The following is a 27466-nucleotide window of genomic DNA, read 5'->3' as shown; positions in this document are numbered from 1 at the left end:
TATGTTAAGTTAGTGCCTACGGAGTATCAGACAATGAGCTAAAGCAATAGGGAGAAAAATCAAAGCAACCATGAAGACAGATTCTCTTCACCCAGATTAATTACAAAGACAACCCCTCTTAAAGGGAAAATAGAGTAAGTATTTACCTGAGTAGGGAGTAAATGGTCTGTTAAATTAAATGCTTGAAGACAAAGTACAGCCAAGCAAGATAAGGCCTAAACTGGCTTGTAAAAGTTCAATGGTGCTGAGGTCTCCCAATGCAGAAAGAGAAATAAAGAAAACCCAGTTAGGGAAAGAGGATGTGGATGATGTTTGAAGAAAGTGAACTGAGAAAAAGCAGTCAGATAACTAGAGACCAAGAGAAAGCTGTGTCAAAAACCTCACCACAAAAAATCCTGAAACCACACAGAGTAACAGCCAAACCAGAACTCCGAACTCTGTTCTCCCAGTGTAATGTTCCCTCTGCCAGACAGCACCAATGTTTAAGTCACGTGGTTAGCCTAATCAGACTGTGGCATTTTGTCCACAATGAGTTAGCCAAGAAACATCCTTTTGGGAAGAGCCCGGCCCTGGGCACACCCAGATAAAGGAGACCTGCTTACCCTAACACCTTGGAATGTTTGCCTTCCTTCTAGTCATTAAGCACCACAAGGAAGGGTAAGAACTGAATGCGGTTAGTTTCCATAAAGTCAGAGCAAGGCAAAGAAGTGAAACCCAAAGAGGGAAGCTGAAAATTAGATTAAGAAACTGGCTGGGAATTGTAATCAGAGAGGTAGTCACCTCTGCAGTACTCAGTCAATGGGAGATCAGGGGAGGGACTTGAGTTTGGGACAGGGAATCAAAGATGGTGCTTGTGCGCTTCAAGAGCAAGACTACTAGCTTAGATCAGCTCCTGCAAAAACTAAAATCTTTTCCTGACTTCATCAGAGGGTCTGTAAAATTCTTGGTAATACATCTGTCTCTTACAGAACTAGCTTAAGAGTATAAGCATCCTTAGTCCATTCCCCTCCTCCCCCCCCCCCCCCCTTATTTAAAGGATTTCAATACTTTAAAAGACAAGGGAACAGTATCAGCAGCTCTGGGTGTGGGCACCAACTGCAGTCAAGCTTAGTTCAGTTGTTGAGGCCAAAAAGAGTCATTGATAATGAATCTTTTCTGGTGATAAACTTCTCTAAAGTTAATCAAAATATAAAGAACATGAACTAAGTGTGAGAAGTTGGGTTAGATAACTGCTTATTTTAAGGGATATCAGCTGGAAGAAGGAACTGTCCTGTTCTTTGGCTCCACAGGGAGGACATGACAACCTGTCAACCATGGGAATAGTCCAAAAATACTTCAAAAGTGGACTACTAGTTTGATAAAGTGGGTTCCTCCTCACTGGAGGAGTTCAAGCAAAGTCTGCCGGACTCAAAGTAGTTAAACTGACAATGCTGTGGAAAGGATTCTTTCAAGCAAGGCTAGGTAGAGTTCCAATTCTGAGATTTCATTAAATTCCAAGGTAATATTTTAGGAAGACTTGTAGTGCCTTAATTTGAGTGTCTCAAGACTACAAATACAAATAAAAATAGCTGCAAATTTTATTTGGAAAAGTTTCCTAGTAAGAAACACTAAAATCACACCACAGGACTGCACATATACAACTTATATCAAATAGTTTACTATCTCAAGGACAGAGAAGGAAAAGAAGGGAGGGACAAAATTTGGAACTCAATTAAAAAAAAAAAAAGAATGGTAGAAATTGTCTTTACTTGGGAAATTGTAACTTGGGAGGAAAAAATATCATATTAATAAAATGTCTCACATTTCATTACTAAAGAATCAGTATTTTATTCCAAAGTTGTAATACAACCCAACTAGGAACATGGCAGAAAATGTAGTTTTCTGATTATGCACAACAAGCAAAACAACTTCTAAATTCCCAATCACAATGAATGAAGGCATACTAGTAAAATTTTGAAATTTCATCTATTAGATCATTTTTGAAAAGTGCTTATGAAATAAGATAATATCAAATCATGGAAACAAACTGAAAGTGAACTTAGAAATCATGCAGTCTGAATTTACTTTTCTATAAGTGAAGCACCTGAAGCCAGCAAAATAAAAGTGATACGCCATGGTCATAGAGGGAGCCAGCTGTGGCAAAAGCAGTATTCAAACTCAGCACTACTAACTACAAAATTATAAATCTCTAAACTGAATACTGTCTCCTACTTACAGTATTAGTCAGAAGAGAACTAAAGGTCATCTCATTTTGCAAATGAGGAAAGGACTCGACGAGGCTGATACAAACTGAGCAGTAGTCGGGATTCAAGCCAACTCCTAACTTAGTATGTTCCCCAATCAGCCAAAGGATTTCCTAAATCTTACACACTCGGATATCCTGACTCCAAACTCAACACTACTATCCCATGATTCCACTAATTAATGTTCATTGGCATAAGACATACAGAAAAGCAAATCAATCTCTTAATTCCATGTAAAACCTGACAACGGGCATTCCATTTCAAGAAGGTTGATGGCTTCTTGAGGAATGGGTTTAAGATTGTTGGATCGGGGTAAAAAAAATGCAATTCACAGTGGGAAAGTGTCATAAAAGGAAGGGCTAAAGGGCAAAAATCAAAAGAGTAACCTGTCCCTGCCCCCTAAAGTAGAACCCATAACAGCAACTGTCTTCTAGGATAATTAAAAAAAAAAAAATCAAAGGGAATAGTATTTGTAAAACACTTTGCAAAACTTACAATGCTATATCAATTCTAGCCGTCATTTTTCATACCCATTAGGCTAATCTAGTGTTCTTAGTCACTGCCCAGAGGACAACTATTCCTTTGGCAAATATACATACATAACAGCTTAGGGTCTTTCTGTGTACCGTTTTTCTTGGTCACCAGATTTAGAAGGCTCTTCTCCTATACCCTCTCAGGATGCCCTTCTCTCCCACATATTCCATTGCTCTGCTCACCCTCTTCAGTTGGATCTTCATCCAGGTCACATCCTTTAAACCTTGGCCCCTCTTCTCCCTCAAAACAATTTTATTTGATGATCTCATCACAATTATCATTTCTATGCTGATGATCCCAAACTCACTGATCCAGCCCTAACCTCTCTGTTGACCTTCTCTAGTACTGTCTACTGGCCAGCCAAGCTGGACATCACCCCTTCACCTCTGTTTAGCAAACTCCAGTGGTTCCCTATCATCTGGAAGATTAAATACAAAATTCTTCCTTACATCTCCCACTCCCCCCTCCACCAGGCACTCTACAACTCAATGCTACCACCCCATGCTTTTCCTCTCATTATAATAAGGACTGGAGCCAGGGCATTTTCACTGGCTCTCTTTCCTTCTTGAGATCCTCCCCTTCCTCATCTCTTGAACAAGTCTGTAGGAGGAAGGGTTTTAGTTGAGATTTGTCCTGCTTATTTTCAACACAGTCAGTCTACAACTTGTTTTTCCACAGTTGTTTGACCATTATTCGGCTGTGAAGGCAGAGAACGATCTTTTTTGCTTCTTTTTGTAACTCCCCACCTCCAGTTCAAGGAGAATTTCTCCTCCTCCTCCTTCTGACCCACAGGGAGCGATAAATAAATGTTCTGCCTACATTTATATCAAAAATTCTTCAATTTAATTACCAAGTTTAAACTTCTTTGCTAAGCTCCAGTCTATCTCCAATTGCCTACAACTGGATGCCCTGTAAATATCAAACTCAACACGCCCTAAACTGAAGTCCTCTTTCTCCTCAAGGCCATTTCTCTTCTTAACATCCCTGTTACTGCCAAGGGGTGCCACCATGCTCCCAGACCCTGAAGCTCACAACTCAAATGTAACCCTTACCCAGGTCCAATTTGTGGCCACTTGGAGATTGTCCCTACCAGTATTTTTCAGCAATCTTCCCTCTTAGGAAATTTACCTAGTCAAAATTCATGACCCAAGGAAGTTTCAGATAGTTTTTCCTCTACCAAATCCCAAGCCCCTAAACTCATTAAGAAGGAGAACTCATCATGTAAGAAACTCAAAATAATTTTCTTACAAATACTCAACTTCTCAGTTCCTCAATCTACTCCCCACACCTAGACCTCCAGGATACCTCATCTCCACCCAGGAATAATCACACAGTTGATTCTGCCATTCATTATCTGAAGTCTTCAGGGTTCAAGAACTCTCTGGTTTTTTGTAATCCAATCATCTTTTTTACTTTTCATCTCTCCCTAAGCTGCACTTCCACCTCGCTTCCTAATAGCCTCACCTGAGACCTCAAATTTTTCCCCTCTCCCTTAGCTTTCATCCAGGCTGATCACCATGTTTTATCTTCCCATCTCTTCCTCTCTATGGGATTTCATTCTTCCCAGATCTATGCTTTGCTCTCTGTGATTTCCAGTTCTTCCAGATTTCAGTATGGTCCCAAGCCATCACTACTGTCTGATCCCATTCTCCTTCATTATCACGTCTGTGGACTAGGTCCACTACAAACAGAATGACTAATTTCCACTCAGCTCTCCATTACTGCTCCTCTTCCCTAATGTTGTTGCCTCTCACACTTAATAAAGCAAAGCAAATATTCCAAATCTTTTTCTTCTCTCCGTTTCTCTCACATCACTCCTTCCTCTTAACTCCAGCTTCTCTGCTCAGGATCTCACCCCATAATTCATTCCTCCAAATTGAGGCCATCTGACAAGAGCTCCCTCTTTTCTTCCTTTTCTTCTCACTTGCCTTCCACTAACTTCTTTCCTCAGCTTGAGGACCAGGTGGCCAGAACCAACTGTAATCCCATCTTCTCTAGCACACTGGTCCCTTTCCCAAGTAATTTTCAATGTTTCCCTATTTGCTGCCTAATATCCACCAAAACTCATCTAGATTTGGCTTCCATATGCTGTTCTCAGCTTGTGCCACATATAAAGTAGCCATCTTACACTTCCTGTCCTCTTACTCTCTTTTCCACAGCTTCTGACTTTATCAGTCCACCAAAATTACTGATATCTCCTGTCAAATTAAACAGCCACTTGATAATCCTCAACTTTCTTGACCTCTTTGCATCATTTGACCATTTTGATCACTTTCTCTTCCTGGGTCCTCTTCTCTCCATTAGTTTACATCACCTTGCTACATCTATCTCGATTCTCTTCCTCTCTGCTCACTCCTCAGCCTCCTTTGCTGGATTTTCAACCCCGCCAGGCCTATTAACTATTGCTGTGCCCCCCAAGGCTCAGTGCTAGGGCCTCTTCCCTATTTTCTGTTCATTCTCTTGGTATAAAAACTCTTATCTGTTCAATTATCTCTATACAGATGATTCCCAGATCTATTTATCCAATCCTAGCATCCCTCCTGAGCTACACCTTTGCATCACAAACTGTCAGTAAAGACATTCTGAAATGATGTCCAATAGGCATTTCAAAATCAAAGTATCCAAAACAAAATTAATCCTCAAACTCATTCCCTTTTCTGAATTTCATTATCATCTTTCTTGTGTGCACCCAACGGTGCATCATTTGTTTGCTGTCATATTGGACTTCACTTTTTCCAAATCTTTTACAGCTGTCTCTTCTACATCAGCAGGGCTAGGATGTGATGTCCCCGCAACTTGGAAGTGAAAGTTCTGACCCTCCCTCCATACCAAAAAAGTCTGAATTTTTTTTTCTTAAGTGTTATATTATAAAATTTAGGTCATAAGCTCTGGGTTACCTGCAAGCCTTAGTGTGTCATGTGCAGCAACTGCAGAATTCTCAAAAGATTCCCATTTAATAACTTATGCCAGTCAGCAAAAGACACATAGGGAAAGGTGCAATGTGGAAGTCTTTCTCTACAAGTCTCCCTCTTAGACAGCCACTCCCTTGGTCCAGATACTTACTCGCTCTCTGAACGAAGCTTTCTAATGGGGTCTCTTTGCCTTCCTCCCCACAGCTGTCAAAGTTGGACAAAAGTATTTCATCAACCTTAGAAAGCTCCAAAAATTCCCGAATACAGCCAGAGTCAAACATGAAGCCTTTTGGTGTGTAAAGCACTTTACAATCCGATCCCTTCCTTCCCTCTTCAATCTTCTTACATTCTAATCCCCTCTATGCACTCTCAGTATTGTCTACACTGGATCTCACTCTCTGTGGTCTCTGCTATTCCCTCCCAACTCCCCATTCTAAGAAGGCCCAGGCTTCCTCTTCCACAGGACCTTCCTTCTCCCCAGTGCTAGCCTCTCAAAGGGAGGCACCTCCTCCCCATGTACATACTCTATGTTCTATTTTTATTGTCTTTTCCTTTAGAATGGGAACTCTTTGAGGACAGAGACTTTTTACTTTTTCTTTCTCTCCTCAAGGCTTAGCAATGCCAGCACATAGTAAACTCTCAAAGAATGATGGCTGATTGATACTGTGATGACATCAAAAGAGGAAGCAGTTGGTAAGGTCCCTGCTTTGTACATACAGATTTGTACATACCTTCTTTTTAAAAAAATTTTTCCCTGAGGCAATTGGGGTTAAGTGACATGCCCAAGGTCACACAGCTAGAAGTATTACCAGATTAGGACTTTCTTTACTAAGGAAAAGTTAACTCAATTTTTAGTCTAAAAACCAAAATTTTATCTCAAGAAAATAAGTATATCACAGACATGACTTAGTTACACAGACTCCCTTAAGTATCTTTAACTATTTATGAACATTTACTATACTGCTACCTCAGAGAAGAAAAATATTTTTAATAATACAAAATAAAATTTTAAATCCTTACTAAGTTTTCCTAGGAAAGAAATTTTAAACATACCTCTGCTATTCTAGTCCCTATATACTGTAATGTAACTTTTGTTACATTTGTAATTCAAGATTTACATAGTGATCTCTTTTTATGCATACTTGGAATACTTTTAAGCCCAGGCACTATACTTCAAATAGAAACAGCTAAAGCTAAATTATGTGGCAGGTAATGAAAACCAACTTCATTCTCTGTTCATATCAATGCACATAACACAAGCTGAGGAACATGTTTATTGCCAAAACTTTAGTCGGCTTTTTCTCAAACATAAATTCTTAACTTATTTTGACAATGATTATGCCTCATTAAAGTATTACAAAATGATGCGGGCTTTACATTCTTTTCACACATTCTTTTCAAAGTGTTCTCAATTTGACAAAGTACAACAGAATGTCCCCAACAATAAAGTAATAAGTACTTTTTAAAAAATAACAGATGCTTTAACAAATGTTTATTGGATGGGATTGGAAGCCACTTATTTGTTTTCATAAACTGATACTTATGTGGGATATGGAGATAAATCCTGGAAATAAAGAAGCAGAGAGGACATTCACTTAAGTAGCTTAGGTATAGGAGATGTTATCAGATACCCCCCACAACCCCACCAAAAAAACTCAGGAAACCTACAAATAGAAAAAAAGGATTAAATGGTGGGTGTTGGAAGTCATTTTGATAATTTATTTGAATAATAACTCACATTCTAGAACTAAGTTGAAGTCTTGAAGGAAATTTTTTGGTGGAGGAGACTCATTTTCATTTGTTTTCTCTGAAGGCCCATTTGAGGATTTTATTTTGTTCGTATGTTTTAAAAGTTGAAGAGGAACTTGGTGAAGCAGAAGGAAAAACATAGGGCGCTATTTGCTTTGCCTTTAGTGGATTTCCAGGTCTGGAGGAGTGTATTTTTTTCATCTGATAGAGATATATTAACTCTATTCAATCCATAATTTGGTAGTCGAGAGATAGATAACTTCAAATTCTTAAAAATGGAGAATGGAAGAAAATGAAAGAAATGAAAGAAAAACCATCATAAAGTGAACTATCAAGAAAGAATGAAAATTGAAGGAGACAACTGGTTAAAAAGTCCTTAAGAACCAATGATAAAGAGCTGCTGCTATTCCTACATTTAGGAATATAACTAAACATACAAGTTAAGTGAAATATTAAGCTATAACAAGTGCAGTAACGGAAATGCTTTTTAAAGATTTCAAAAAAAAAAAATTCTTTCAGTATAACAGAACCTTAAGTATTTATTATGTTTTATGTTGGGAGAAAAAAATCAGAGCAAACAGGAAAAACCATGGTTGAGATTTTAAAAAAAAGATAAAAGAGAGAGAGAGAGAAGTAAACATAGCTTGTGTTGATTTACATTCAGTTTCTTTAGTTCTCTCTGGCTGCAGATGACATTTTCTGTCCAGAGTCTTTGGATCCCTGAACCACTAAGGACTAAGCCTTTCATAGCTCTTTCCAGGTCTTTCTATAACCAGCTTGTTCATCATTTTCCATAAAACAATAATATTCCATTACCTTCATGTACCGCAACTTGTTCAGCCTTTCCCTAATTGATGACATCTTCTCATTTTCCAATTCTTTGTCACCACAAAAAGAGCTGCTACAAACATTTTTGCCCATGTGAGTCCTTTTCCCTCCTTAATTTCCTTGGGATACAGACCCAGTAATGGCCCTGCTGGATCAAAGGGTATGCACAGTTTGAGAGTCCTTTGGACATAGTTCTAGATTGCTTTTCAGAACAGTTGGATCATTTCACAACTCCATCAATGCATTAGTGTCTCACTTTTCCCACATCACCTCCAACATTTATCATTATCCTTTCCTGTCATCTTAGCCAATATGAGAGGTGTGAGGTGGTATCTCAGAGTTGTTTTAATTTGTATTTTTCTAATCAATAGTATTTTAGAGCATTTTTTCATATAACTATAAATAGCTTTAATTTCATCATCTGAAAATTGTCCACACATCTATGCCCAGGACTCCCAGATCTAGCCTCTTTCCTCAGCTCACACAGTACGACCCTCCCCCTCACTTTCTGACCGCTCGGGAGGCGCCACCAGCCTTCCAGCCCCCCAGATCAGTATTCTGCACAGCATCTCCAATACAGAAATCCTTCTCTCCATGTCACTCAGCTAGCAGAATAATTTTTTTCTTCAGAGAGTTCTGAACTCATCACCTCCTTACTGAATCAACTGTAGGGCCTGCCTATTACCCATCCCTCAGGACCAAATAGAAAATTCTTCATAAACTGGACCCATGCTACATTCTGTTTCCTACTTTACTCCCATCTACACAATCTTCAATACCCAATTTACAATAAGATCTATTTGCAGTTCCTTCTGCATAGCCCATCACAGCTCCAGTTGGATCTGTGCCTTTGCTCTGTGTCCCAAGATGCCCTTTTTCAAGGGCCACAGCTTCAAGTCCTCCCTTCTCTGAGATTCTCTTCCACCTAGTCTGTATACAGATTTTTTGGTACCTAATTACCTATATTGAGTACTCTCTTTGAAACAGGAGCTCCTTAAGGACAAGGATTTTTTTTTTTTTTTGCCTTTATCTGTAATACATACAAGTATGTTGGCAATACCTGGCATACAGCAAGTACTTAATAAATGCTTACTGATTGAGAAATGCACTATTCATGGGAAGGCTACACGAATATAATAGAAAATGAGCATACCACCTAAATACACTTGCAGATTTAGTGCTAAAACACTGAAGATTTTTACTGCCAAGGGGCTGCGTTATAGAATAAGAAAAAAGAAGATTCAGTAAGAGGGACAAAGATTCAACATCTTTGAGGAGAATAAAAAAGCATGAATGGAATGAAAGAAATCTAACATCATCAGGTATCAATAACACATGTCAAAACTATCAATACTGGTTAAATTAAAAAGAACATTGGAACAGATTAGCCAAGCAAAACCAAGCAGTAAACAACACAACAATCTAGTGTTTGAAAAACCTAAGAACATAAACAAACTGAGGGACAGACTCTATAAAGAATTCCCAGAAAAACCAGCATTTTGTACATGACACCAAATTAGCTCAAAAATTGATGTGAACTAAATACATATTTTTTTTTAAATACGGAAAACAAAAGAAAATATAACATCGTTATCTGTACTATATATCCAAATACGACTAGGGGGAATATTCTCAACAAAACAAAAGATAAGGATAACCATAAAACAGAAAATTTCAATTACAAGAGTCCCATGCAGCTAAAATAAGAAATTGTCCATAAGAAAAAATGCTTACATTAAATATCTGCTAAGTTGAAAGGATGAATGAATGAATAAAAAGAAGCACCTAATCCATACAAAGCACAGGGGACACAAACAGGAGGGTGATACCATCTCTGCTTGAAGCTCATAGTCTAATGGGAAAGACAAGAATAGTGATTTAGCACCAAATCTGACAGAAAGGCCACAGTAGACACCGTGGCTGAGCAGGGCTAATACTTCTGTGCTATCACTTCCCCTGATAAAACTATGCTGATGATGCCAAACTGTCTGACATTAGACTGTGAGCTCCCTGAGAACAGTGACCGACTTGTTTTTCCTCAGTTCTTAGCAAAGCCTGACACACAGTAGGTGCTTGGGGCTGGAAAGCATGGCTATTGCCATGGCTCTTGGATTGAGAGTCCTGAGCTGTTCGGAGGAGAGATGGAGGTAGTTTGATCTGCCTGGCACATGTTACTGCCTGTCTCTCCCTCACATCTAAAATATACAGAGAATCAACACAAATATAAGGTCAAGAGCCAATCATTCTCCAACACAAAAACAGTTAAATATACTCTTTCCCTAGAAGGTGACATGGAAATGATCAATAATTGTATAAAGGATTGTTTCAAATTACTAAAAACATAAAGACCCATCAAACTGACAAAGGTAATAAAAAATGGATGCAGTCAATGTTGGGAGGTCTCTAGATATGCGAAGGCAGGCATGCTAATACACAAATTGGATATTTGGTCCAATCCAAAGTCAATTCACAATCATGTAAGAAAAGGCATCAAACTGCATTCTCTTTATCCAAGTAACAGTACTACTGGGCAAAGAGAGACGCCAATGACAAAATAAATAATTCTCTATATAATTTTGAGATAGCAAGAAATTAAAAACCAAATGAGAGCTCATTAATTGGGGAATGTCTGAACAAATACAAGGATTCAAATGCAGTGGAATGGTATTGTGAAAACAAAGGGAAAACTTCATGAGGTTTAAGAAACTCTATGAAAGAGCCTTTAAAAGAGTAAGGCTACACCAATAGCCATAATACACAGCAGTCCACCTCTAATACAAGATTCAACACGTGAGAACTGCTAGTGAAAACTGCCCAATTTCTGAAGGGTTTTTTGGGTCTAGACCTCTGATTTCATGTGTGTGGGAAACTTATAGTGAAGAATCTCTAGGCTAATATTCTAGCTCTTCAGTCTCCATAGTCCAGTTTCAGAGCTGCCTGAAGCCCTGAGGTTCAGTGACTTACTCCAAAGGCCATGCTCTCTCTAGTGTAATCTACTTTCTCCCTAAAAAGATGAATGAACTAAAAGCTTGTCTTAAAAATTTGACTTTCATTGAATTACAAACAAGATAATTCTCAGACATAGATGATGGCCTACAATAATGGGACTCATCTAAAATTAATGTATCTTATCCTCCCCAAAATAGTAACTTAGTAACATGAAAAACGACAGACTTAATTTCAGAGTTCTCTTACATCGAACAACATTTAGGAAGTTACAGTAACTTTTTCAAAGAATAACACATTTCCTAGCAGTAGTTTATTAATCTCAAGGCAAGAGTTTACCTTGGCCAGGAGCTTAACACAGGCTGCAAAGGCTGCACCTGACCACTTCACTATAGACGGACAAGAAAGCGCCATCTGAATCAAAATTATTATAGTGTCCCAACTGAACGACAGGTAGCAGTGGGAGAACTTTGGGATTCTCAGCCAGCATCATCCCTATTCCAATTCAAGCTTGGGCTCTGAAACCTGAGCAATGTGGGCAATGGTTTCTGGTCATAAAAGCTTTCACCAGACCCACAAAGGCCCACAAGTAAGCAGCAAGGTAGGTCCAATTCCCTCTAAGTGTTTTATAGATCCTTCATGACTTAAATTTGCTTCTTGAAAAAGTATTTTCTTCTTGGAAGTTAGCTTATAGATCTAAAGCAAATTGTGGTCAAGCCATTGGCCAGTAATTATGTACCTTACTTACAGTAATGTAACTTACATAACTTACAGAAAATGACCTTGCTTTCCTTAGAACACCCAATCAGTTTGTCCTTTCTTTTTCTTTAGTAAAGCCTTTTTATTTTTCAAAACATATGCATGAACAATTCTTCATCATTAGGCCTTACAAAATCTTGTGTTCCAATTCCTGCCCTCCCCCACACCCTCCCCTAGATCCAAGTAGTCCAATACATGTTAAACATGGTAGAAATATGTTAAATCCAATATATGCATACATATTTATACAATTACCATGCTGCACAAGAACAATCAAATCAAACCAAAAAAAAAAAGAAAAAAAAAAAAAAGAAAGGGAGAGAGAGAGAGAGAAAGAAAATAAAATGCAAGCAAACGACAACAAAAAGAGTGAAAATGCTATGTTGTGAATCAGATTCAGTTCCTACAGTTCTCTCTCTGGGTGTAGATGGCTCTCTTCATTACTGAACAAATGGAACTGGTTTACATCATATCTCATTGTTGAAGAGAGCCATGTCCATCAGAATTGATCATCATATAATCTTGCTGCTGCCACATATAATGTTCTCACATATAATGTTCTCCTGGCTCTACTCACTTCATTCAGCATCATTTCATGTAAGTCTCCCCAGGATTCTCTGAAATCATCCTGCTGATCATTTCTTATAGAATAATAATATCCCATCACATTCATATATCATAACTTATTCAGCCATTCTCCAACTGATGGGCATCCACTCAGTTTCCAGTTTCTTGCCACTACGAACAGGGCTGTCACAAACACTTTTGTATATTTCTTTGGGATATAAGCCAAACAGAAACACTGCTGTATCAAAGGGTATGTACAGTTTGATAACTTTTTAGAACATCCAATCAGTCTGTTCATTATCTGTTATTCTATGATCCCATGAACCGCAGCATGCCATGCCCTTGTAACCCCAGTACATTCTTGAAGTCTGCCTATGCTCATATTTGTGGTTTTCATGATACTATTTTTCCATCTCATTCTCTGTTATCCCGTTCTGCTTTTGCCTTCAATCCTTCTCAACATCAAAGCCTGTCTTATAAGTCCTGTCTTATCCTTGTGTGGCCAAAGTATTTAAGCTTCAGATTCAGTATCTGACCTTCTAGTGAATGGTCTGAATCAATTTCTTTATGTATTGATTGACTCATTTGATCTCTCTGCTGTTCAAGAGACCCTCAAAATTCTTCTCTAGCACTACAATCCAAAAGTGTCCATTCTCTGCTATTTAGCTTTTCTTAAAGTCCTCCTTTCATAGCTATACAATTCTAATGGAAAACAGCACTGAAGGTTTTGACCATACAGATCTTTGTCATCAGGTGATAGTCTCTGTTTTTTAATTTGTTGTCCAGTTTTATCAGTTTTCCTTTCAAGGAACTTTTTTTTTTTAATTTCATGGTTACAGTTGCTGTTTGCAATGATCTTTGAGTCCCAAAACATAAAACCTGACACTACTTCCATTTCTTCTTCATTTCTCAAGAAGTGATGGGACCAGTTGCCAAGATCTTAGTTTTCTTTATGTTAAATAATAAGCCAGCTTTTCCTCTCTCCTCTTTCACCTTCATCAAGAGGCTTAATTTTTTTTTTCACATTATCTGTCCGTGACAGATTCTATTTAGAATTTCAGTGACAATTCTAAACAGTCACACAAAGCCAGAGGAAAAAACAGTATGAACTAAAGCCATTAAGATTATGGAAATAAAAGTGCAGATTTGTCTGTGTGTGATCTTTCCCTTTAGATTTGGAGCTCTTAATGACAAGAACTGTCTTTTGCCTTTCTTTGTGTTCCTACTGCTGGAACACATGCTCTAGTGCTGAGCATGGGTACAAAGTAGGCACTTAATAAATACTTGATGACTCAAATTTCTAAAATGTATTAAATGCATCTAAAATTAGAGGAAAACAGGTAACTGAAAAAGCAATTTTTGCAGCAAGTTTCTCTGGTAAACATCTCATTCTCAAAATTTATAAGGAATTGATTCAAATGTGTAAGAATAAGAGCAAGTTTCAAAATGACAAATGGTCAAAGGATAACGAATAATTTTTCTTTTGTTTTGTTTTGTTTTTGCTGAGGCAACTGGGGTTAAGTGACTTGCACAGGGTCACACAGCTAGGAAGTGTGAAGTCTAAAACCAGATTTGAACTCAGATCCTCCTGACTTCAGGACTGGTGCTATATCCACTGCACCACCTAGTTGCCCCTGAATAAGTAGTTTTCAAAGAAAGAAATCTAAGCTATCAACAACCTTATGGAAAAAAGCTCCCAGAGATTAATAATAAGGTAAATGCAACTCTTCATACCCATAAGATTAACAAAAAATGACAAAGATTGGGGAGGCTGTTTAAAAAAAAAAAAAGGCCCATTTGTGCATTGTCAGTGGAACAGATGAAGTGGTCCAGCTATTGGGGAAAGCACTTTAGAAATATGTCTCAACAGTCATTACATTGTGTATACCCTTTGATCCAACAATATTAAAAGGCCTATTATCAAAAAGGATGTTTAAAATAAAGGAAAAGTTCTTTTTAGTAATGCTAAGAATTGGAAACTTGGGCGCACCGTAGATTAAATATCAGCTTCAGGCACAAAGACCTGAGTTCAAATCCAATACCCTAGATGTGTAACTCTGGGCAAGTCATTTAAATCTATTTGTCTCAGTTTCCTCATCTGGAAAATAGTGATAACAGCAGCACCTACATCCCAAAGTTGTTGTAAAGATCCAATGAGATGATAACTGTAAAGTGCTTAGCACAGTTGCCTGGCATAAATAATATGTAAATTTAAACTATTATTTCTATTATTATCTAAAAGGTTACCCCATCCATAAGAAAATGTCTGAAATGTAGAAAGAATTGGGAAGACTTGCCCAGAATGATGCAGAGTGAACTGAACAGACCTTGAAAATAATTTTTACAATAACACTATGAAAGATTTAAGCATGTTGATTAGTGCAATGATCACACAAGTTTGTAGAGGACCCTCTCCTGAAGGAAGGGGCTATGGTGAAAGCAAGACACGGAAGATAAATGTTTTCAGGACTGACCAAATCAGGACTGTGTTCCCTATGATTAGGTCTTTTTGTGGAAAGGATTATGCTTTCTTATAAAGCATATCTTTTCCTAGTGACATAGCTATCCTTGCCACTATTCATTATTGTACTGAGCTTTATCATACAATGATAGCTTTGGATCTCACTTTTTTTTTTTTTTAATAATTTTTTATTGATAGAACGCATGCCAGGATAATTTTTTACAACATTATCCCTTCCATTCATTTCTGTTCCGATTTTTCCCCTCCCTCCCTCCACCCCTTCCCCCAGATGGCAAGAGTCCTTTACATGTTGAATGGGTTGCAGTATATCCTCGATACAATATATGTGTGCAGAACTGAACAGTTTTCTTGTTGCACAGGGAGAATTGAATTCAGAAGGTATAAATAACCCAGGAGGAAAAACATAAATGCAAGCAGTTTATATTCATTTCCCGTGTTCTTTCTCTGGGTGTAGCTGCTTCTGTCCATCTTTGATCAATTAAGGCTCTCTTTATCAAAGAGGTCCACTTCCATCAGAATACATCCTCAAACAGTATCATTGTTGAGGTATATAATGATCTCCTGGTTCTGCTCATTTCACTCAGCATCAGTTCATGTAAGTCTCTCCAGTCCTTTCTGTATTCATCCTGCTGGTCGTTCCTTACAGAACATGGATCTCACTTCTAAAGAAGTTTTCCCAAATTAATCCAGCCATGGAATATTTTGAATTTTCAATGAACTCCCATAAACATTACTTGGGAGCTAGACATGGACCAGGAAAAGAAGAAGTACAGATATGAACTATCCCTAGGATAAAGAAGAAATCTTCAACATGAGAATGAAAAGAAGTTAATCTTATTTTATCTAATTCCCATTAAAAAAAAATAATTTCATAGTCATCTTAGCACCACAATTATCTCATGGAATTCTCAAAGTACAACTGAAGTACATGAAACCACTATTCTTCACTATGGCTCCAAACCTTTCAGTAGAAGGCTCTTACTTGTGTTGAGAGAAAATGCATAATGAAAATCAGTTATGAGGAACTTAGTAACTTTTCAATGCTTATGTACTTTATTAAACCAGGCAGCCTTTCTTGCATTATATGTTGAGAGTCTGCAGCAGCATCACTGGATGGCATCTGTTATGCTCTTTGTGCTCCAGCTTAAGCTTTTTCATGGTTGGGGCAGTGGGGGTGCTTGGTCTCTTCTGAGACTGCCAAGTAGTAATTCCCTTTCCGGATTATTAATCCCTACTTTTCTAAATGTACACTTTTCATGTTTTAGAAGAATTGTTACTATAGTTTAAATATGTGTCACAAGTATTATCTGCAGCCTTCAGTCTGTTTGCTGAATCTTATCTACAGTAGGTCAGGCAAATAGATAAGGAGGTTGACAAGTGTTTCTTCCTATGAGAAGAAAACAGTCCAACTTTTAGAGTTTGTAAATTTGTTTTTTAGATATTTTTATAACTATTTCAGGATAACTAGTTTTCTTTGTAACCTATTTTATTTTATTCATTTAAAGTATTATTCTAATGAGGGGACAGTAGGTGGTAGCCAAAGAAATCCAGGACACAAAAAAGGCAGAGTCTCTCTCTGCTTGAGCCTGGATTTTGTGACCATTTCTTTGTTCAGAAACCTGTTCTGCCCTCAACCCTTCTTACTTCCAGGTTCTCAGCCCACCAGGTTAGATAACTGAAATCTGACCAGTCAATCAGTACATCACTATAGCACAATCTTGGCACCTGGTAATTCCCCAGAGAAGGAATAAATACGGAGACACTAAACACAGCTGAGCCTGAGGTCACTTGCCCTTCCTTCACAGCTGCTCTAAGCACATCAGATCCTGCTTGCTCAAGTTTGGGGCCTCCACACCTTGACATATGTTCCTGGGCATGGAACCAGCTCTTTCCTGACTTCTAGAATCTCAAGTTTCTTCCAGTCCAGCCCAAGCTCTCCTTTTTTACCACCTCCCCCCCAATCCCAGTGGCTTTCCCTTATATATATTTTGCACATACCATAAATGTACAATGTCAGCTCCTTAAGGGGGACGTTTCATTCTTGCCTTTCTATTCTAAATACTTAGCCCAGTGTCTGGTATCTGATAGGCCCTTAAATGTTTGGTTGTATGTATAGGACTACTTGCCATCTGGGGGAGAGGATGGAGGGAGGGAGGGGAAAAGTTGGAACAGAAGTGAGCGCAAGGGATAATGTTGTAAAAAGTTACCCAGACATGGGCTCTGTCAATAAAAAGTTACAATTAAAAAAAAAAATTAAGAACAAAAAAAATGTTTGGTTGTAATCATTAGCACTATTATCATATAAAACTTTTACTTTCCCTCTGAGTTCATGGCTCACAGAGTTCATATCTAGAAGCGTTTTTAAACATCCACTCCAACTCCCTCATTTTACAAAAAAGGAAACTGAGTCCTAAAGAAGGGTTGTGCTAACAAAACATCTATCCAGAAATAATTCATTACACTACACATAAACATGCAAAGGAAATCATTTCTTTCAGATGTAACTTAAATTTATTTTCACTATTTTCACAAAGCAGCCAATTAGCTAAGATTCTGGTGTACAGCCACAGAAGGAGGAGCCACTTTCTGGATCAGGGAGAACCTGGAGGGGTGAAGAGATTTGCCCAGCCTTCCAGTCTAAGCCAACAAGTCCTCATTAAGCATCATCTTGTGTGGGCATTGGATAAATAGAGAAAATCAAAAGCAGCCCCTGCTATTCATAAGGAATTCCCACTCTCCATTAAAGGGAGAATACATTGCCCCTCCAACCCATTTCCCAGAGCCTCTTCAATCCCAAACCTACCCTTCTCAGGCCCCCGAAATTAAACATGACCCATCAACCTGTCCTCCTCAGCACAGAAGCCTAGCCTCACCCCATCTTTTTCCACCCCCACAACTGATAGTTCTGAGGCCTCTTGGTTCAATCTAGATTCTGGTCAGCCCTCTTAAGATCTGACCCAAACCATACTACATGCATTATATCCTTATACTCAGTACACTGTCTGGCACACTGGAAGGGTTTACTATTTAATTTTTACTGCCTATGAGCTTGCCTAAAAGCTTAAGATCATAATACTAAAATCTTTTTTCTAACAAATTTTGCTATTGATAAGTCTAGATCATTAAACATTTCCTTTCTTTTGTTTATATGAAACCCTGTTTCACAAAATCTATTTTAAAGCTATCTAGATACACATGTATTACAACAAACTAAGAAAAAAATGAACTTTGCAATAAGGTCCCTCAACAGTCACTTTCTAAGTTGTTCTTGAAGCACTCTATGACCAAATGAGATAATATATGTAAAATGCTTTGCAAATCTTTAACCTACATAAATGCCAGCATTATTACTGTGGTTAGCTATTACATCCACTAGGTTTTCAAGAGATCAAATTCTTATCCAACTCTGATGATACTAGGAAATGAAAGGGCTTAAAGTGCAGCAAGAGGGACTGACCTAAAGAGAGCTATTATGGCGATGAAAGGCACTAAACACTAGAGTGGAGAAGCAGTAAGATCTCTATGGGAATCACTCTTCATAGAAGTGAGTCCTATTGGGTTGAATGAAATTAGGGAGCAGAGAGATGAGACCCTCATCTACAGTGTCTAAAAATGAGCAAAAATCACAACATAGCAAACAAAACACTTGCTATCTAACCACTAATTTCATTTGCATTCATTTTGTAAAGGAATTTGCCTGTATAAAGCTTAGCGCACAAGTGCACACATATACATGCACCTCTCTCTCTGCCTCTCTTTCTCCCTCTCCCTCTTTCTCTGTCTCTATGTTCTTGTGTTTCTCTCTAGAAAGCATTCTCACTCTCTGCTCATATCCTTTCCATGGTAGAGAAAAGACCCTGAGGTATTCACCACTGGGCATTGAGGTTTAGACTCTCCTATATCTTATACATAAGATGTCTACTGTCTAGCTGCCAAATCTGGAGAGCAGCAACTGCCCAAGCCCATGGAGGTGTTAAGATTCCAATAGTGGAGGAAACACCCCACAAACTCAGAGCCTCTTGAAATATAGGAGTACCAATAGCGTGCTGTTTCCTTGTCCACTGTAGTACTTGGGCAAAACAGAGAAGGTTCAATTTCTTTCAGTTATACTATATCTGCAATGTGTATTGCACGGATGGGGTATGGGATACAAAAGATACGGTAGTGGTCTTTAAGTATTAAAGGTATGTTACATGGAAGAGGATTAGACTTCAGAACTATGCAAAAAGTGACCAGGTCTTGGAAGAACACTGGAGGGTTGCGGATTCACAGGATCTGAGGTTGGGACATGGAAGCCAGGGAGTCCCATTCCCTCTAGGGGAGGGAGTAAATGACCTACCTTTGGTCTCCCAGGGAGCAACTCAGCTATGGTGGGGAGACCAGTCTTATTTCCCCAGGTACTTCCACCTCTTAAATTCTTCAATTCTGAGATTCTCATTCTACAACACTGCAAATAACAAAAAAGTCTCCACGTTTTTAAATGACTACCCATCCTTCCCCTAACAAGAACTCCATTACCTTCAAGGAGTTCATTTCATTTGAGGTGACTGATGGAACAGTGGACAGAGCACTAGACCTAGAGAGTGACCTGAGTCAATTGCTCTACCTCTTCTTGTATCAGTTTCCTCAATTGTAAAAGGAGAGAATAATAGTATATACCTCCCAAAGTTGTGATGAAGATAAGAGTGTAAAAAGCTTAGCATAGTGCCCAGTATTCAGTGGTGGTTGTTCCCTATGCTCCAAAACATATTGTGCTAAAGTTTGCCTGTAACTTTACATGGATATCAAGCTTTTATCAAGTAATTAATTGTAAATGGGGGCAAAAAAAAAAGAAATAGAAATTGAAGCCCCGATTCCCAAAATTGTGTGAGCTGGGGAAAAATATAAAGTTACAAACAGAAGAAAATCACTGCAAAGTAACAGCCCAAAGTAAAAATTCTCAAAAGACCAAATGAACACTTTAAAGTAATGAATTAAAAGAGTATTAAGGGTGAAGTTAAAGAATTAAGTTTGTGCAGCTATCCAACAATTAAGGAACAACAGAGTAAACTGTGGTATATGATTGTGTTGGACACTTTTGTGCTTGCTTACTATGATATAGGAACTGGGAAATTAGATGATTTCAAAAAGAAATGTAAAGACTTCTATGACTGATGCAAGAGTGAAATGAGCAGAAACAGAACAATTTATAATAAAGCACCAGTATTAGAAAAATAAACAAGTTTAAGAACTTTTATAAACTCATGAAGAATGAAATGAGCAAAACCAGATAAATTTATTAACATTGTTTTAAAAAACTAACCACCAGCAACCAACCACTTTGAAAACTCTAAGAGGTTTGGTCAACATAGTAATCATTTATAATTCCAGGGAGCTAAGCATGTGCCACAAGCCACCCATGACCTAGAGATGATTGCTTCAGGTCATGAAAAGAGATATTTCCATTTCCACGTACAGCCCACGTGCAGCTACATTTTGTTCTGCTTGAACAAAACAAGTGAGATGGGAAGGGGTACTCCAGATTTCAATGTTACATAAACGTTCAGAAAATTTCACTCTTGTTAGTTTTGTTTAACTACTTTACTTAGTCACAGGAAACCTCTTACAAAGTGGGAGTAAATTGTAAATGTTTGTAATTTAAAAACAAAACATCAATTAAAAAACTAGCTTGTGGCAAAGAATTTTAATAAATAAGATACAGCTCACATCACCAGTAACTCACCTAAGACCGTGGATGTTACTATCATTATACATATAAAAATTACAAATATTACAGAATATAGGAAAATGTAGTAAAAATGTATCTTGTCAATATCCTCATTGCAGCATTTCCTTTCTGAAATTTACAACACTTTCACTAAAACCTTCATCTTAATCACTAAGGTTAAGGATACCAATCTAGTCTGTCACAATGTATCAAAACATGGAACACAATCATCTCCAAAGAATTAAGAATTAGTATCACATACATAAAGCAATGGAGAAAGTAAGCTGCCCAATGTAACAAATAAAGAACCTTGAAAATGAAATGGAAGAATGACATCAAGGGTAAAAAGTGTTCCCCTGGCATTCTAGACATAACAAGCCTGCAAAGGCTCATTGAGTTGAGACAAGATCTTCACTGGAAAGCCCAGATCAGAGAAATCACAGCTATGACAACCTAGGACACAGAATTGTGACTGCCAAATGTATGCAGCTGGCCTCAATAAAATGAAGAATAATTTCCAGATAGTTGTTTAAAATAAAGTCTCAAATCAAACCAGACCGACTTACTCAATCAGCTAATTAATTGGCTGCTTGGAGAAACAAGAGAAGCATTTTGTGGTAAGGACACTGAGGGAATAAGAAGCTATCGGAAGCCTAAGGCACCAATCTTACAGAGTAAGAAGAGGATCTCCTCATGACCTGCAATGTCTTCAGTGCTGATGCTCTCCCTCATACTCTCACATGTGCTTCAATACCCCTCTTTTTGGGCTATTTTTCATGTGCTGTGTTCCCAGAACTGCCTTTCTATTTGCTTGAATTTGTAGCAGTTCCTGACACATAGAAAGCACTAATTGTACTTGACTTAACTTACCCTCTTTAGTCCTCAATCTTCTTAACTATAAAATGAAGTTGGACTTGATCATCCTCAAGATCCCTCTGAACTCCCCCCCCCAAAAAAAAATATTAATTCTGCTTTTACTTAATCACTCTTTACTTAGGGTTCACATTTGGAAGTGTACAGTACAAGTGGTTTTAAATAAAATACTGTGCATTTGTCAGGTCTATCCTAAGCACAGTAAGAACAATGAACCTAGAGTCTGAATCATCTGAGTTCAAATCTAACCTCAGATCCTTAGGTAAGTCACTTAATCTATCTGCCTCAGTTTCTTCATCTGTAAAATGAGGACAATAATAGGCCCTTACCTCCCAAGGTTATTGTGAGGATCAGAGAACATCATTTTTAAAAGTGCTTAGTCTAGTGCCTGGCACAATGGTGGGAACTATATAAATTCTTATTCCTTCATTTCCTTCCAATCATTTTGGCCATGTCCCTAGCCTCTTTTTCATATGGGAGTCCCTCAGAAAGTGGTAGCAAGTGGTAGGCTCCCCATCTTAGGAAAGAGCATTAGATTTGCCATCAGAAAAACCAAGATCAACTCTTAGCTCTATTCCCTACTACCAGCAATGTCTGTGGGTCTGTCTCTAGGCCTGTTTCCTGACCTGTAAAACAGGACAATAAATTACCTCTGCCACAGGAGTGTGGTGAGAAGAGTGTCATAAATGTGACTTGCTAATCGTGACCATATATACAATCCCCTTGAAGTAATCATCTCCAGCATCCAGCCCCTCTCCCCTGGAACTATTTTAACTCTAGGAGCTCAGCACCTTACACAAGAACTGGCCTGACCTGCCTGTCAGATGACCTTCCTAAGACCTAGAGGTCACTATTACTTCCCCGAGATTCACCTGGACTTAATCTCAGGCCAGCAACTGAATGTCAGGCTCTCTGTTTCCTCAGACACTAGCTCCTATTCCTATGGAATAACTGTTGCCTGTCCTAGCCCAGCCCTTTTTCTCTACCCACAGGGAGGCAAATACCAACACCTTGACACTCAGCTTCCCTAAATTTCAAGTCCAAACTCATCAGCCTGGCATTCAAGGCTGTACGTGTGTGTGTGTGTGTGCGTGTGTGTGTGTGTGTGTGTGTACATGCGCGCGCACGCACACTCTCATTCTCATTCTCTCTCTCTCTCTCTCTCTCTCTCTCTCTCTCTCTCTCTGGATTAAAGAGCAACAAGAAAACTGTAACTGAGTTTTTAAGATTGAAGGAAAATGAACCTGTATTAAAGCCTTGCTTGTATGTCCCATCACAGATTGAGGGGACATTGGAATCTTAAACATTATATCAATGAAGAAACATCAATATAACAATTACAAATACACAGAAAAGAGAAGCAGGAAATTCAACATGGAATACAAACAAGGAATTTACTATTGTGGCAAACAAATATACAACTTTAAAAAAACAATCAAACTATGAATGCAAATTAGCAGATTCACATACAGTCTTCTTTTTCTGTTTTCTGATACTGAAATGTACATTCTGTTGAGGTTTATGTCCATAATTAAAAAGAAAAAAAACAACAAAATTAAAGAACAAAACACCACCAAATTACCAGTGGAGGTGAAGTGCATTAAAGGCTTCAGAAGGATGACCCTGGGGACAAGCTCTCAAACTGCCCTTCTAAGTAACTGATGTAAGCACCATGTCAGGCGGCATCAGGGAGTGAATTTTTTTTAACCACAGCAACCAATTAAACCATGAAAAGCCTGCAGTCTATGGTTAGAAGAACACCTACACAATGAAAAAATCAGCAATCCTTGAGGTACTGAAACACTGGGAGTTAAAGGATGTGGAAAAAGGAAAGGTGGTCCTGTAGCAAAAGAATTTCTCATTTTAGCATATTTATTAGGGCTCCATGAGCACATTCCTTAGGAAAAAAAAAAAAACCACCTGGTTTTGAAATTTCAATTCTGAAGAAATCAGAGGAGAGAATAATTACTATTCAGGTTGACGACTGTTTCAGTTGTTAAAGGTATAGTGGAAACGTAAAAGTCCCCAAATTAAAAACCTCAACAATCTGACTGCATAGGCATTAATCTATGTAATTAATTTCTCATGCTTGTCAAAGAGTTGTTATACTAAAGTAAAAATGTAAAACAGGGCAATATGTTGGATGTGAAGGGGAAGAAAATAAACAATTATTAAGTGCCAGGCACTGTGCTAAATGCTTTATGAATATTACAATCTTTCAAGGTAAATACTATTATAAATCACACTGTACTGCTGAGGAAACTGAGGCAGAAAGAGATTAAGTGATTTGTCCAGGGTCATACATCTAAGAAGAATCCAAAACTAGATTTGAATTCAGGCCTTCCTGACTCCAGCCCCAGCACTCTCTACCTATCGTGTCACAAAATCTGGAATTAAGAATTTTTTTTGGCCAAAGATAAGGAACAGTTAATTGAACTGCCACAACCCTTCCTGATTCCCTCTCCAAAAAACAACTATGACAGCATTAACTGTCTAACAACGAATCCTTTAAGGTGAGCTCCGTTTTTTACAGATCCTAATCCTTCAAAATGAGCATCATTACAAATTAAACTTCTCACTACCTCTCTCTGCTCCATGTCAAAAATAAGTCCAAGGGTTAGCCTGGAAGTCAGGGCTAACAAGTTTGTCTGGAGAGGGTTTGACGCATTCATTGATAAGAACCAAACTTTCTCTTCAGATTATCCATCTCTCTTCTGTGATGAAGCAAAGTCCCAACGTATTGTCCTACTACCCAGACGGTCTGGTCTAACTTGCCCAGAACCCTAATTTTGCCCACAGTAGCAGAGACCTCTTACCTCTGAATCAGAAGGTGCTGGGTGTGATACATGATCTCCCCCCTCACACACCCTGACCAAACTCAAAGTCAGACTGTCTCTTCTATGACTTTTTGGTTGCCAGGTGTCTCTTTCCCCATCTGTAGTCCTATAGATCTTGAGTCCTATAACTGGACTCAAACTCCCCACCAGTCTCTAACTATTGACCAATATAGTCCCAGTCTTATCCCTGGACCCCTGGGCCTTGGCTTGTGGCCAGGAGGCTGGACAATCTCTCTCAGACCTTTCTTAAGCATTCCCCAATCCTTGGGAGTCGAGAAGATCATGGTATGTAAAGCTAGAAGAGACCCTCAGAGAAGCACCCAGGGGTGGGGGTCTGGAGTCAGGAAGGCCTCAGTCCAGACCCTCCTAGCTGGGTAAGCCAGCTCTGGACTTGCGCCTCCAGACCCTCTCTGTAAAATGAGGGTCATGGTAAGGCCATGTCCCAAGCAGTTTGTCTCACATGTCCAACATCAGTCCGTTGGGCAGAACTGGGGGGTCAGGTCCCTCCAACATTCCCCAAAGCGATTCCTCCAAGGTCAGGAGAGGCAATGAAAGTAAGGGGGATCCTGAATTAAGACTTTTCTGACCTGATTCAATGCTCTTTACCTGAGTCAGATTCAGCTGTCCGGACTGGACAGAACCTACAGCGGGGGCTCCAACAGGTTCCAGCTGCCCAACCTCAGGGAGGCCTACGAGGCTGTCTCCGGGCTGACCCAGGGCCCCTGGCTGACCTCTGACTCTGACACTGACTCTGGCCTGCAAAGCGGCCCTCCTAGACCCAACGGGCCTCCAGGCCCAATCTCTTAGCCTGGCAGCCCCGGGCTGGGCTGTGCCCAGGGGAACCTGGAGAGGAGGAGTCCAGTCCAGAAGTTTGGGTGTCCTGCCCAAGGTCACCAACATAGCAGAGAGAAAAGGGGGAGCACCTAAAGGTCTTCTGATTCCCGCTGAGATCACGGCCGGGCTGACCCCCTCTGCAGGACAGAGCCAGGCCCCCTACTCCCTCCATCATCCGGGAAAAGTGACCAAGCACAGGCCAGTGGTTTTTGCTCCGGCCAGCCTCTTCCATCTTTTCTCTAGATTCATGCCACAAACCTTGACCACCCAAACTCTGGGCCACGTGCCCACCCATCTTGGACCCTCCCTCCTAAGGGTGCCCACGGGCCTGGACCAGCCCCAGGACTCAGTCCCCTCTCTGCCCCTCCCCCACTCCGGAGGTGACCAGAGTCCTTGACCAGCCCCAGGCCTCGTCCCTTCTGCAGCCCCGAGCCGCCCCTCCACTCCCCTGCCCTCCCGGGTCTCTGCGTCCCGGACCAGAGTCCTTGAGCATACCCGAAGCTCGCGCCCCCTACGGCCCCCGCCCCTTCCCCACGTGCCCGGTCCTGGCGGCCTCACCTCCGTCTCCACCACCTCGTGGTAAGCGGGCGGAGGGTCGAAGCCTCCGCCGCCGCCGCCGCCGCCGCCCGCGGGCCCGCTGCGGGCCGGGTCGTGGCCGTCCCCGCCGCCATCCCCTCGCGGGCCGCCCCCGGGCCCAGGCCCGAGCCCGCCAGGGCCGCCACCGCCGGGTCCCCCCGGGCCGGGGCCCCCGGGCCCCCCGCTGTCCATGGACTCGTAGGAGCCGTAGTCGAGGCCCGGGCGTTCGTGGGTGAGCAGCGCCACGGCCTCGTTAATGTCGTTCTTGGCCAGGTGCAGGGCCCGGCGGATAGCGCTGGGCTCCGAGAAGCCCATGCACAGCAGCGTCGTCATGTGCTGCTCCTCCTCCGTCTCCATGGCCGGGCCGGGCCGGGGCCGCCTCAGGCCGCCGCTGCCGCCGCTCCAGCCGCCGCCGCCGCCGCCGCCGCCTGCTCCCGGGGCCGCGCGCGCCCCCGCGCCCTGAGCGCGCCCGACCGACGCTCCCGCCGCCGCCGCGGGGCCAGAGCGAGGCTGACGCTGCTCGGGCTGCGGCTGCCGGCGCGCGCTCGCGGGGCTCGCGGGGCTCAGGCGCGGCGGAGCGCGGCCATGTTGCCCTCCGCCCTGCGCCGCTCCCGGAAGGCGCTGCTTCCGGGGAGGGGCGGGGGAGGAGACGTGGGAGCCGCCGCAGAGCGCTTCTCACGTGACCAGGAAAGGGGCGGGACCTCCAGTCGGGGGAAGGCGTGTCCTCGCGGGTTAGCCGCAATTCCCGGGATCTCCGTGGCCTCAGCGGGGCACTCCCGAGACCCTTGGGTTCGAATCTCCCCGAGTTCTCATGGCCTATCTCTGTTCAAATGAAAAAGCTCCAGCCTGGACGGAATCCCTGCAAAGCCGCCTAAACTTTGCTCAAAGTGAAGGAAACCCTCAACTCCGTGAAGCCCCCCCCCATTGGGGCGGAGTCGGCTCCGAGGTTCCTCCCCTGGCCGGGTCCTCCTTAAAAATCCGCGAGCATTTAAGGCGCGCCTCTAGTATACGCGACATTGAGCCGGCCGGGGATGCCGAAGCTGAAGTGGGGTCGGGCCGCGACCCCCCGGGAACCGGCGTTGCTTATGGAGACAACGCGCGTTTGGGGTCGAGGGGGTGCTCCCGGGGGTGGAGGGTGCAAAGACATACTGTATGAGAGAGAGAAAAACATGATAAAAGATAAAGAAATAACTACCTACATAGGCGAGAGAAAGAGAAAAATAAATGTATACGTAGGGGACAGAAAAGTGTGATATAGAGAATTAAATAGATGCATAGGTCAGATACAGAGAAAAATATAGAAATATATGCATAAGTGATTGAGAGACAGAAAATATGATGGAGAAATAAATATATACATAGGTGATACAATGATAGAGACAAAAATATGATAGAAAAATATATACATAAGTGATACAGTTTGGATACGTAGAGACCAAATATAAAGGGAAATAAATATATACATGGGTGATAGATACACTGACAGAAAAAATGATAGAATAAATATATACATAGGTGATAGATACATAGAAAAAATAATAGAGAAATATACACATAAAAGAACGATAGAAAAATATGACAAATATATACATAGGTTACAGAATGATAAATGCATAAGA

The 27466-nt window shown here is 40.5% G+C and overlaps 1 protein-coding gene across 1 annotated transcript in view; it reads right to left on the bottom strand.

Annotated features, from left to right (window-relative positions):
- Positions 1 to 26250, bottom strand: part of USP24 (ubiquitin specific peptidase 24) — a 148056-nt gene extending 121806 nt beyond the window's left edge. Inside the window, exon 1 of the mRNA XM_051999605.1 lies at positions 25830 to 26250. Within this exon, the coding sequence (XP_051855565.1) occupies positions 25830 to 26204 (375 nt within the window). The 5' untranslated portion in view covers positions 26205 to 26250. The remainder of the gene's footprint in view (positions 1 to 25829) is intronic.
- Between the last annotated feature and the right edge of the window lie 1216 nt (positions 26251 to 27466).

The sequence above is a fragment of the Antechinus flavipes genome, chromosome 4 (genome assembly GCF_016432865.1).
Source record: "Antechinus flavipes isolate AdamAnt ecotype Samford, QLD, Australia chromosome 4, AdamAnt_v2, whole genome shotgun sequence".
In the NCBI taxonomy this organism is placed as follows: domain Eukaryota; kingdom Metazoa; phylum Chordata; class Mammalia; order Dasyuromorphia; family Dasyuridae; genus Antechinus; species Antechinus flavipes.
The sequence above is the reverse complement of the archived record's forward strand: the minus strand, read 5'-3'. Positions and strand labels throughout refer to the sequence as shown.